The sequence below is a fragment of the Castor canadensis genome, chromosome 5, assembly GCF_047511655.1.
Source record: "Castor canadensis chromosome 5, mCasCan1.hap1v2, whole genome shotgun sequence".
In the NCBI taxonomy this organism is placed as follows: Eukaryota; Metazoa; Chordata; class Mammalia; order Rodentia; family Castoridae; genus Castor; species Castor canadensis.
The window spans coordinates 83,764,675-83,777,438 of record NC_133390.1 but is presented as its reverse complement, the minus strand read 5'-3'; the positions used below and the strand labels follow the sequence as shown (position 1 = coordinate 83,777,438).

General features: G+C 42.2%; 1 protein-coding gene across 5 annotated transcripts in view; it reads right to left on the bottom strand.

Annotated features, from left to right (window-relative positions):
- The window catches only part of Dgkg (diacylglycerol kinase gamma), a 199,943-nt gene that overhangs the window by 142,021 nt on the left and 45,158 nt on the right, over positions 1 to 12,764 (bottom strand). For all 5 annotated transcript variants that reach the window (XR_012447999.1, XR_012448000.1, XR_012448001.1 and 2 more), the window contains exons 3-5: positions 12,229 to 12,305; positions 4,474 to 4,639; positions 3,940 to 3,999 (exon numbers count right to left, since the gene is read on the bottom strand). Coding sequence is in view for 1 of the 5 variants with exons in the window: in XM_074073594.1 (XP_073929695.1) it covers positions 3,940 to 3,999; positions 4,474 to 4,639; positions 12,229 to 12,305 (303 nt within the window). In the remaining 4 variants the exon portion in view is untranslated. The remainder of the gene's footprint in view (positions 1 to 3,939; positions 4,000 to 4,473; positions 4,640 to 12,228; positions 12,306 to 12,764) is intronic.

Sequence of the window (12,764 nt, the reverse complement as noted above, 5' to 3'; positions counted from 1 at the left end):
ATATATAACAATAAAAACAGCATGGTACTGGCACAAAAACAGACATGAAGACCAGTGGAACAGAATAGAGGACCCAGATATGAAGCCACACAACTATAACCAACTTGTCTTTGACAAAGGTGCTAAAAATATATGATGGAGAAAAGATAGCCTCTTCAACAAAAACTGCTGGGAAAACTGGTTAACAGTCTGCAAAAATCTGAAACTAGATCCATGTATATCACCCTATACCAATATTAACTCAAACTGGATCAAGGATCTTAATATCAGACCCCAAACTCTAAAGTTGATACAGGAAAGAGTAGGAAATACTCTGGAATTAGTAGGTATAGGTAAGAACTTTCTCAATGGAACCCCAGCAGCACAGCAACAAGAGACAGCATAGATAAATGGGACTTCATAAAACTAAAAAGCTTCTGTTCAACAAAAGAAATGGTCTCTAAACTGAAGAGAACACCTACAGAGTGGGGGAAAATATTTTCCAGCTACACATCAGACAAAGGACTAAAGACCAGAATATATAGGGAACTTAAAAAACTAAATTCGCCCAAAATTAATGAACCAATAAAGAAATGGGCAAGTGAACTAAACAGAACTTTCTCAAAAGAAGAAATTCAAATGGCCAAAAAACACATGAAAAAATGCTCACCATCTCTAGCAATAAAGGAAATGCAAATTAAAACCAAACTAAGATTCAACCTCACCCCTGTTAGAATAGCCATCATTAGCAACACCACTAACAACAGGTGTTGGCGAGGATGTGGGGAAAAAGGAACCCTCTTATACTGTTGGTGGGAATGTAAACTAGTACAACCACTCTGGAAAAAAATTTGGAGGCTACTTCAAAAGCTAAACGTTGATCTTCCATTTGATCCAGCAATACCACTCTTGGGGATATATCCAAAAGACTGTGACACAGGTTACTCCAGAGGCACCTGCACACCCATGTTTATTGCAGCACTATTCACAATAGCCAAGTTATGGAAACAGCCAAGATGCCCCACTACTAACGAATGGATCAAGAAAATGTGGTATTTATACCCAATGGAATTTTATGCAGCCATGAAGAACGAAATGTTATCATTTGCTGGCAAATGGATGGAATTGGAGAACATTATTCTGAGTGAGGTTAGCCTGGCCCAAAAGACCAAAAATCGTATGTTCTCCCTCATATGTGGACATTAGATAAAGGGCAAAAAGAACAAGGGAATTGGACTTTGATCACATGAGAAAGTGAGAGCACACAAGGGAGGTATGAGGATAGGTAAGACACCTAAAAAACTAGGTAGCATTTGTTACCCTCAACGCAGAGAAACTAAAGCAGATACTTTAAAGTAACTGAGGCCAATAGGAGAAGGGGACCAGGAACTAGAGAAAAGGTTAGATAAAAAAAATTAACCTAGAAGGTAACACACATGCACAGGAAATTAATGTGAGTCAACTCCCTGTATAGCTATTCTTATCTCAACTAGCAAAACCCCTTGTTCCTTCCTATTATTGCTTATACTCTGTCTTCAACAAAATTAGAGATAAGGGCAAAATAGTTTCTGCTGTGTAGCGAGGGGGTAGAGGGGAAGAGGGAAGGGGTAGGGGGGTAAGGGATGGGGTGGGGGAAGGGTGGAGAAATGACCCAAACATTGTATGCACATATGAATAAAATAGGGAGGGGGTGGGGAGAGGGGGGAGAAATGAACCAAGCCTTGTATGCACATATGAATAATAAAAGAAAAATGAAAAAAAAACATATGAATAAAATAAAAATTAAAAAAAAAAGAAATTGGGGAAGTTGCTCTTCACCATTAATTTTCTGGCTGGGAATTTAAAATCTCAAAGCTTCTAGTTCTCTACTTTCTTTCCTACGATGAGAATGATTTAAGTCGGAATATGCCTCTTCTATTCTGTATGAGACGTAAGACTTATTTATGCCTTTAATTCATTTTATGAAGGGGCCATGGACCAAACACAGCTGGTGGGGTGTTGGGCAGGTTGGGTGAGCCAACACTTTTGTAGCCTTGCCTTGCCGCCATTGTCCAAGCATTAAGAAGGCACCGATGCCCTTCTTCCTTGCTCTCTGGAGCTATAATGAATGACATGTATCCATCATTGCATGGAGAATACTTTCTCTGTACTTAATTCCACAGCCTGGAACTGCTGAGGTTAGAGTCCAGAGGCCTCTCCCTTTTCCAAACCATGCTCTGCTTTCTATTAATAGTGAACTGATTTAAGTCTCACCAGTTCTTCAGTTAAACACTGAAAACTCTATAATCCTCTTAGTTTCCCATTTGGCTAGGACTGGAAAACAGATTAGAGCAAAAGCTAGAGTCCACATGAAAAAATTCTCTCATCCCAGGTTCCTGTTACAACTATTCCCTTCTCCTTCAGTTGTAGTACCTCTTATCTATTATATATATATATATATATATATATATATATATATATATATATGTATATACACATTTATACATATATATGTGTATATATATGTATATACACATTTGAAATATATAGTAAAATTGCATTTTTTTCTCCAAGGAGTTGCATTCATCTCTACACATCTATAAATCTTTTCAACAAAATGGTAATGTGCAGTAAACAGGACCTGAATCCAAGTCTTTATATTTAAGACTTCAACAGAAACCTGGAGAGAGTCCATGAGTGACCTCCCATCCTCTCATGAGAGCAGGGTGCCCAGCTGACACCAGGAGATGGAGGGTGCAGCTGAAGGAGAGGCTGGTAGAAGATGATGAGTTAAGATCAGAGCATATTTCTGGTGGGGGCTCACTAATCGTTGCTAATATTACTACACATTTACTTTGTACCAGGAACTGCTCTAAGGATTTACACATCTAACTTACCTTAACCTTCAAAACGACACTTCTTATTGTCTGATTTTACAGATGGGAAACCAGGGACACAGGTGAGACATTGTTCGAACATGCCCATGGTTCTGGAGCTAGGTAGTGTTAGAGATGGAAATCAAATCCAGGCAGTTTGGCTTTGAAGTCCAGATTCTTCATCAATATTCTCTATTGCCTGATCCAACTTAGGTGGAGAGTGTATATTGGACATGAGAACAAAAGTAAAAAATGGCAACCTTTGTTTACTCCTGTTTTCTTAGGAGCGCCTGACTTTGGTCCTGGGCCTGTCAATAGCCCAGAGAAATGGCTTCCTGTTTGTATATGCCAGGGAAGATTCCACATCTGCCACAGCACCAGAGTGGGCCTATGAACAGCTGATATAATAGCAGCCCCACTGAGAGTGTAGTCATGGTCACCACGTAGCACCTTTACATGGAAGCAAACCACTGCCTCAAGAGAAGCTCTGCCTTCCTCTCTCTGTGTAGGAAAGACAGCAGGGGCCTTGAGGTTGGACAAATCTGGATTGAATTCCCATCTCCACAAGTCACCAGTGGTATACACTCTCCTAAAACCTCAGCTCCTCATGTGTGAAGTGGTGTGATGGTAAAGGAATATGTAATAAACAGGTGCATGGAAAACATCTTCAAAACAGTTTTAGTTGTCTTCTTCTTGCTGACTTATTAGCAACTCCTCAATTCATTCAAAATGGTGTATGCATTTGAAAGTCAACGGGGCATACACTTACACACCTGCCGTACTGTCTCCAGCCATCTGCTGGTAGAGTCATTTGTATGTCATCCTGAGAGCACACACACACACACACACACACACACACACACACACACACACACACACACACTTCTTCTGAGAAGGTTCTTCCACTCTGGGCAGGAAGACCTGTCAGAGGTAAACACCTAGCAAGCTGTCACAGGACCAGACCTGCTGTGAAGCAAGAACCTTTATGTCATCTCAAAAGCCCACAACTATATGGAGACAAAACTGTTAACCAGGCATTACCATTCTTCCCCAAGGATAAGGTATTCCCTACTCCTCCCACAGGTCTTACGTTCCAAAGACTTACCAGTGTCAGGGGCACAGGCCTCATCTGCTTTGGTAGCATTATCTGCATTCTGATTAGAATCTAGGGAACACAAAGAAGATTTAAAGGCTAGTCTATGCCTTTAGCTATGTTGGGGGCTTTCCCATGTGACCTGGTTCGTTTGGGTTGTGTTTGAGTCCCAGCATTACTATCAGCTGTGTCTTCCTTTTCACAGCCCAAGCTCCAGGAGGTTCGTGGCTGATAGTCCCTGGATAGTCCAGCCTGGACACATGCTATGTGTATTGTATCCACAGAGCAGAACCTTTGCAGAAAGCTTTCTTCCCCAGTCGCATGTTAATTTGTGCCCTGTCTTGCCTCCATCCTGAGCGGCAGGATTGTCCCTGTCTTTATTCCTTTAATTAAGGGATTCACCAGACATGGATGCCTATGAAGAAGAGTCCCCATTTCTGTCTCATGGAGACGTGACTATCCCCAGGGAACCCTCTAGGAATGTGGACTGTATCTATGGTAAGGGGTTATCCTTACCCCCATCTTGGGGAAATCTAGTCCACATACCTGGGCTATTTGGCTCATAGCTGCTGGCCCCTTCCTTTGGGAGGTCAGGGGTCTCCTGTTTGGGTTTCTGGCTGAAGGCCAGGAAGAGGTGTGTGCTTAGTGGCTGAGGAAGGTCCATCTCCAGGTATGCCCTCATGAACAGCTTAAAGACATCGTAGCTTATTGGCTGCAAGGAGCAAAAAGAGAAAGGTCAGTGGAGAGAAGTGAAGGGACAAAAAGGAGGAGGAGAAGGAGACAGGGAGATGGCAGGGTAATGGAGAGGGAAGCGAGGAAGTGGAGAGGTTGGTGGGGCAGGAATGAAAAGGCCAGGGAGAAGGTAGAGAGTGACAAGTGCAGGAGCAGGGGGTGGGATGTAAGGCAGAGAAAACACTGTGATTACACATCACGGCTCAGTGGGGCATAGAAACAGAGGGGGCTTTTGTGACAAGATATGATGTGGTCTAAGTGTACATAAAAAAGGAGGTGATGGAGAGTGAGCTCTGGAAGGGGAAGGCTTTGCCTTTGCCCTGGATGTGGCTATAATGAGCAGGGACTAGGTCAGTGCCCTGGAATCCCAGTTAAGAAGAAAAAGGATGTAGTGAAAAAGATGGTGGGAAGAAGGGTTCTTCTGTGGTGTCTTAATTTTCCTCTTGTGCCATGAGGGATGTGATTTCTGAGTATTTGGTCTCAGAAAATAGAAGAGAGCTGGAAGAGAAAAGGACAGGCTCCATCTTTCACAATTCTGATCTCCCCAGGATAAATCCCAAGATGACAGGGGATTGTGCGTAGTGCAGCTGCTTCCTACAACATGTTCTTGTGAAGGTTTTAGGCACCAGGAGAAGAGCAGGAAGCCAAGGACAGAAGGTACAACTAAGAGACATGCCAACATCTTGACACTCTCCCTGCTGTGTCTCTCCCATTACTCCCTGGCTTCTGATCCCAGGCTAGAAGCAGCCATGCCAGAAAGGCCTGCTGTACTCAGCAAACACTCAACAACAACAACAACAAAAAAAACCAAAAACAACAGTTTGCTGTGAGTCATCACCAGCTTGTGCTTTCATGGTATCAGATCTTCATCAAATTGACAGAAGCTCCTGGAAATCATTTGAGGAAGCACTACTCCAAGATCTGCTGTGTTGGCTTTTGTGAATAATAACAGCCATGAGAATAAAATCCCTTTTTGGAAGTCTACTTGGCTCTCCCCTTGTCTGTTCTGGGAGATCTGCGAGCCTTCCCAGAGTCAGGAGCTGATTTACATGTATATAACCAAGTGTGATTTCCAAGTCTTGGCCCTACAATTAAATGATTCCTACCTCACCAGGAGCTCACGAAACAATTTCTGCCTAGTACTAGTCTGTGCTGTCCTACAGGCCTCCTTTGAGGGTAGAAGAAGCCTGATTCAGTTGGACAGAGGCTCTTACCAGATTAAGGGACCTCTTAGCAAATGGTGGATTCACACTCATTATGACAACTACCTATCTCTCTGTGTCCCTTTTCTGTCCCCAAGTCTGTGTCTCTCTGTTTCACACTCTTTCTGATCCTCTCTGTTCTCACAGTCTCACAGGGAATGACCCTTCCTTAGGCATCCTTCTCCCTTTTCTCATTACATACTTTCCCAGTACCTACTTTCCAGATCTAACCCACCCGCCATGATCCTTGGCTTCCACCCTTGCTGTGTCTGCATCTTCCAGCATTTGCTTGTTTTCTACCTGCATGCTTAAGCATTCTTTGTCCACTATTACAAAGAAATTGCTGTCTATTTGAGCAGCTAGCCTATCCTTCTTCCCTTATCCTTCAAATTTCTCCCAACAGACCATGTTATCCTCCTTACTTTCTTAATTCCATTCAGTATGAGTTCCAGCCTTTTACCTCTGAACTTGCTTTCTTGGAAATTGTAAATTCAATTGTCTCCTCTTAAACTCTCTCATCTTTGGTTTCTTTGCAGCATTTCATCCTCTCTTCTGCCTGCAACTATTTTCTACAGGGTTCTATTTGGTTCTCTTCATTCTCTACTTTGATTTTATGGAATTTTTGCTAATAGTCTTGCTCCTTAACTTATTTCAAAGAGTTCTTTTTGCACTATTTTAATTGACAATCCTGTTTTAAACTGTAGCTCTGAGTCTCCAAATTTACTGTTGATCTCTTCTCGTTAGCATCAAATAGAAAACTGTCAGAATAAAATATTTCTAGAAAGCAGATTGTACTAAATGACTTAACAAAAAGAAACCTTAGTTAAACAAAGTCTAATATAAGGCTGTGAAAAAAAACCCCAAAAAACCAAAGGCACAAGATCACTGAATGAGATCAGTGTGAGACTCAGGAAAACTATGACTGGTCTCAGATCTGTCTTTTCTTAAGTTTCTTCTAAAGAAAATTATGAATGCTGGGCTACAGTTCTCAAGTTCTGAACTTCTGTATAGCTTCCTCCCTAAACCAGCTCCTCTTCCTGACTCTGCCATTTCTGTAAATGCTAATGAAATACTCTAGTCTCAGCTTTGAACTCTCAGTGACTTGAGACTAGTTCTTGTCCCTTTGTTCTGTACACTGTTTCTCTGCAATGTCTATTACATCCAGACCTTCTCTGTGTCTATTGTCCCTGGTGCCATCATCAAAGCATCAAATTTCTGTTTCAGGCTTACCAGTGCCACTGTAATACACGTCCAGGGTGTCCTTGCCCCCCTACCCCCACCATCTGTTGGTCCTCCTGTCCCATCTGTCTTATGCATTTTGCCAGGTTGATTTCCCAAGGCACAACTCTGATAAGATTGCTTCTCTACTCAAAAACTTTCCATGGCTTCTAATTGCCCATGAGAGAGTTGAGATTGGTTGAGCACTACTGTGCTCCATACTAGGCACTATAAAATATAGGCAAATTAGATGAGATAAAAATGAATATAAGTAGAAGACCTAATATGTAGTGTTCCTACAATCCAATGGATGATCCTATGTACTCTCTGAGACCTTTTGGATTTAGAACCTCTCCATGATCCCACTACAAACAGTTTTGTAATTACTTCAAGCTCTCAGACCATGTTGCTATTTTTTCTTATTATCCCCTATGTGCAGATATGCACACTGTCCACATTGGTCTCTGCATTCTTTCCTAACCAAGCCTCTCTGAATTTTACTCCACAGGAACCACTTCCTTCCCTACCTATTAAAATTTGAGCCACGCCTTAAGGCCCAATCCAGATGCTACCTTCACCATAAAGCCTGATAGGATCTCCTGTACCCAAATTTCTGTAATTTGTGCCTTTGCTCCTATTTTGCAAAACTTGTATGTGCTTCTCTGTATGGATATATAGTTATTTGTGACATTAGATCCACAACTCTTGGAATGTCTTATTTCACTTTTATATCCCCCAAACCACGCATCACAATGTTTCTTGACAGGTGTATGAATGGAAGATGGGTTCCTAGTTGGTACATTTCATGTGTGGCCTATGCCTGTCCCCTGGCTGCCATCAGTTATTGTGGGATCTGTTTATTATCTATCTATCTGTCTATCAATCATCTATGTATCTCACTATCCTTAGTTTCCTAAGTACCAGGCACAGTATGGGGCACCCATGGAGAACATATCAACAAATTAGGCTTGGGTCTATACCTTCCAGAGACTCAGTGTTATATATATAGGTAAAGGTACTGAAAAACCTTCAGCAGTGTCAAGTGTCAAAGGAGAACTGACATAATTTTATGAGAGCTTAGAAAGTAATTATACTGGAACCCATGGCATACCCTATCCTGGAGAATGGTCTGGTATAGAATAAACCTGGAAATGCAGAACATTCATCAGAAAAGCCTTAGTGAAACTGTGTCTCCTCAGCCACTGAGGCTCAGGAGATTCAGTGATTTGCCCCAGAATTACAAGAGGCAGAGTAAAACCAGAGGCCAGATCTTCAGATTCCTAGCCTGACTCCTAGTCTGCTACTATATCTGTCTTGGGTCTCAGTACTGGCATTGTGCTTCTTGTCCCTCTTTCTACAAGATCATCAGGCAAATGAATGTGACTGTGTACCCCTCTCAAAGTAATATCTGGCTTATAATAAAGTCCTTTACGAGCATAGGCCAAGAGCAGAGTAGCTGCTTAAGAAATGTGTAGTAAGTAACCAGGTGGGGAGTTCTGGGTATTAAGCCCAAACCAGTTAACAACCACTACCAAGGCACACTGGCAATTCTCTGAACTCTGGACTAACATCGTGGTCACCTTCATCATTCAGATCAAAGGAACTCTGTTTTCCCATCAGCAGCTGCAAATTTAATGCAGCAACTAGCTGGGCAACTGCAACTAGCTGGACAATTGCTATTGCTTAACCTGTTTCAAGAGAGCAAGTTAACTCTAACCCACGTCCAGAAGGGAGGAGCTTACCACGTATCATGGAGCTTCCCAAGTATCAGGTACTTTAATTCTCAACACAACAGTGTGAGGGGCCACTACTAGTGTCATTTTGTTTGGATAAAACAAATTCTGACAACATAACTAACCTGCCCAGGGTCACAAAGCACATAGCAGAACTGGAATTGGTGTTCAGAAATGAGACCAGGCATGGTACCACCAAGCCACTTGCCTCTTTTGCTCTGCTGGGTTTTGTCTACTCTCTAGCTGTCTGCCACTGTGCTTTTCTTTAGAGGATCACTTGACACTGATGTGCCAAGGCACATTCATAATGCCAGATGCAGCCCCACTATTCTGCAAGCTTCTATTCATGCCCTAGCTTTCTTAGCAATCTGCCCCTTTCTCCAGCTCTTTTCTCGTTGAGACATTTTAGCAGCAGGAAGCCATCAAGCTCAAGAGAAATTAAATTTTGTTGTTTCCCCAACCCTGTGCCATGACATTACACCTACTAGAAGTCAAGTGCATGCTGTAAGAGAATGAAATCAAAGTGACAGAGTGACAGAGCTCCCCTGGGATGCAGCAGTAGCAGGCATACAAAGAGTGAGGGCCAGCCTGATGGAGGCGAGGGCGGCCCATGTTCACAACAGACAAACTGCTACCTGCTTCTGAAAGCTCCCATGGCCCTTCACACCCATGGTGGCCCTAACCAAATTGTTCTCCTCCCACATGTCAGTCTCTGGGGGCAGACAGGCTGATTAGCAGCCCCCGCCAGCCTTTGTTCCCGTGCTTTTAGAGTTGGGGGTGGGAGTGTGAGGCAGTGAGTTCTTTGCTGGTTCTGCCATCTTCTCTGCATGGCTTCTCCTCAGGAATGTACTTTGAACCAGTGCATTCTCATTCTTGCCTCTGTTCTGGCAACCTCCCTTTTGCTTCATTTTCCCAGTGACTGGTGCATGAGAGCACAGGCTCTCTGTTGATTCACTCCCACTCTCCAGCAGAGAAGGTGTTGGTTGGCTCAGGTTTGTTAATGGATGACAGCATGAATAAGTAAGATGCCAGTCTGTCCCTGAGTTAGTCCTGCTGACCTGTCACTTTTCTGCAGTTAGCCCTCATAAAGGACCTATAAGTAGGGAAAAGGGAGATGAGTTTAAAATATTCTGGGGAAAGAGGGAGAAAAGGACTGATATGGTACCAGTTTTAGAATGTACTGTAAAGTACCCTATACTGCAAAAATTCTCTCATTTAATTTACTCATCTACAAACTTTAAGAGTTATATATTTTGTTATCTTCAGTTCACAGGTGAGGTAAGTGAGGCTCAAAGAGGTGAACTATTATACGAGGTTAATCTAAGACCATGTAACTCTAGGATCATAGTTTTAGAATTGAACTCTGTCAGTAGGCAGTAAGTTCCAGATGGCAGAAAAAGCGCTTCTTTATTTTTCTTTTTTTGAGATAAGGTCTTGCTATGTAGCCCAGGCTGGTTTCAAACTTGAAATCATCTGACCTCTGCCTTCTGTGTGCTGGGATTATAGATGTGAACCACTACACTGGGCTGCTTCTTCATCTTCCTATCTTATATAGGAAGTTCAGCACAGGGTCTCAATGCTCCCAAAATGTTAGATATATTGAATTTGAAAATAGGAAGAGGTCCCGCATTCATTCAACAAATATTTATCAAATGCCTGCTATGAGTCAGATGCTCTTCTGGGTACTGGAGACACAGCAGTGAACAAAAATATTCTAGTGGGAGAGAGAGAATTAATTAAGTAACTTATATAGTGTGACAGATGGTGAGGAGTACTTAAGAAGAAAATAAAGCAGAACAGTAGGATAGGAAGTGTCAGAAAAGAGGGCTTCACATTTTGGATAAATAAGATGCCAGTCACTGAGAAAGTGATTTGAGTATAGTCTTGAAGGAGGCCAGGGACCGAATAACGTGGATATCAGGGAGGAACATCCCAAGAAGTGGCAACAGCAAGTAGCATGGTGCTGAGGCTACAGCAACATGGGCTTGTTTGATAGCAGCAAGGAAGCTAATACAGAAGGGAATGAGGAGGGAGAGAGTAGCAAGAGATGAGGTTAGAGAGTAGGAGGAGGTACAGATTGTGATGACCTTGACCTTTACTATAAGTAGGGAGTCAGGGAACCATGAAAGATTGTCCAGTAGAGTAGTGACAAGTTCTGACATATGTTTTAACAAGTTGCTCAGGATGTGTGTGAAGAATAGATTTTGAAGGGTAAGGGAAGAAGCAGGGAACCCAGTTAGGGGACTCTTGCAAAAATCTGAGCAAAGTATGGTGATGACACAGGGTCAGGATGGTAGGGGGGCAGGTAGTGAGATCCTGCTAGATTGTGAATATATTTTGAAGGTAGAAGTGAAAGTTTTCTGATGATCTGGATGTGGGAGGTGGGAACAAGAAAAAAGTCAATGGTGACTCCATAGGTTTGGGTTATTAACTTGAAGAGTGGAGTTGTCATTGACTGAAATAAGGGAGACTGCTGAAAAAAACAGGTTTCATAGGGAAAGATCAAGGACTTCATTTTAGCTCATGGCAAATATGAGATTCCTATTTGATTTTTAAGTGGAAATGTCAAGTGCAGGCTTAAGAGAAAAACCAGGAGAGTGTGATATCCTGAAACCAAATGAAGAAAGTAGTAGAAGAGTTGACCAACTGTTTCAAGTACCACTGAGTAAAATTGCTATTTGGTTTAGCCACATGGAGGTTGTTGGCCATCTTTATTAGTGGTTTTAGTGGAGGAATGGGAGCTACACACTGAGTGTAGAACTTTCAAGAAAGTAGGAAGAAGAGAACTTGGAGGTGATGAGTATAGGCAACTCTTTTGTATAGCTTTGTTATCAGGACAGGAAAAAATGAGATGGCAGGTAAAGGGAAAAGTAGAGTTAGAAGAACATTTAAAAATATAATAATGCTGTTTATGTATCAATGGGAAAAATCTAATACAGGGAAGGTGACATGAAAATCAGAGAACTAGAGATAGAGAGTTAAGGGGCAAAGCAAGAAGATGCCTTACAATGCCTGTTAAAAGGCCTAAAGAGGGTGGGATTGAGTGCACAAGAGGAGCAGTTGGACTTAGATCAGAGCACGGACAGCTTACCCTGAGTTGTGGGAGAAAAGGTGCTGGTAGGTGGGCATGTGTGTGAGGGAGCTTGTAGAAGATATTTTTTTTATTGCTTCCATTTCTTTCAGTTGTTAGCTGAGAATGAGGAGAGGAGAAAGAGCAACACTGAGGTAGAGGAGAAGGTACAAGGTAGTCTACTGGGTAGAAGGAGGGGTAAAAGGATGTGGGAAATATATAATGGCTTGCTTGAGACTTTGGAGAAAACACGTCGAGAAACTAGTTAAGACTCCAAGAGGAGAACAAGTTGTGGAAAGGCTGGAACACCCACTTTTTAAAAAGTCTTAAGTGGAAATGTTCTTACCTCATGTGGGTCATATTGTTTGAGGCTCCCGCCCTCATTAAATTCAGTCAAGACATCCTTTATCTTCTTGGAGGAATCTGGAGAAAAACAATCCATAGGGGAAACATTGGTGAGCAGCAAATGAACGCTGGGCAAATAAATTCTGTCTAATTGTGGTTATGCTAGCCATGGTCTCCATTTTCTTATGGAGAAATGTCACCCTCATCTGTCCTTCTGCCCTCCCCCTATTTCTTCTTGTTTTCAGTCTATTTTCCTGTTGTCTGAATTATCTTTCTAAAACACACATCTGATCAGATCTTGCCCTACTCAGTGGATTTCCATTTTTCCAGAACAAGGTCTAACTCCCTTAACTTGAGTTTAGGCCTTGGTCCTCTGATCTAGCTTAATCCTTTTTTCTCCATTCTCCTTGCTTTTCATCCACATCAAATCTCTAAACACACTGTGTTCTCTTTCATGGTGTTTCTTCTCCCTACTAAAATTTCAAAATCCAGCTTACAGGTCAACTCCTTTGTAGTCTTCCTTTGCACCAGTCAGAG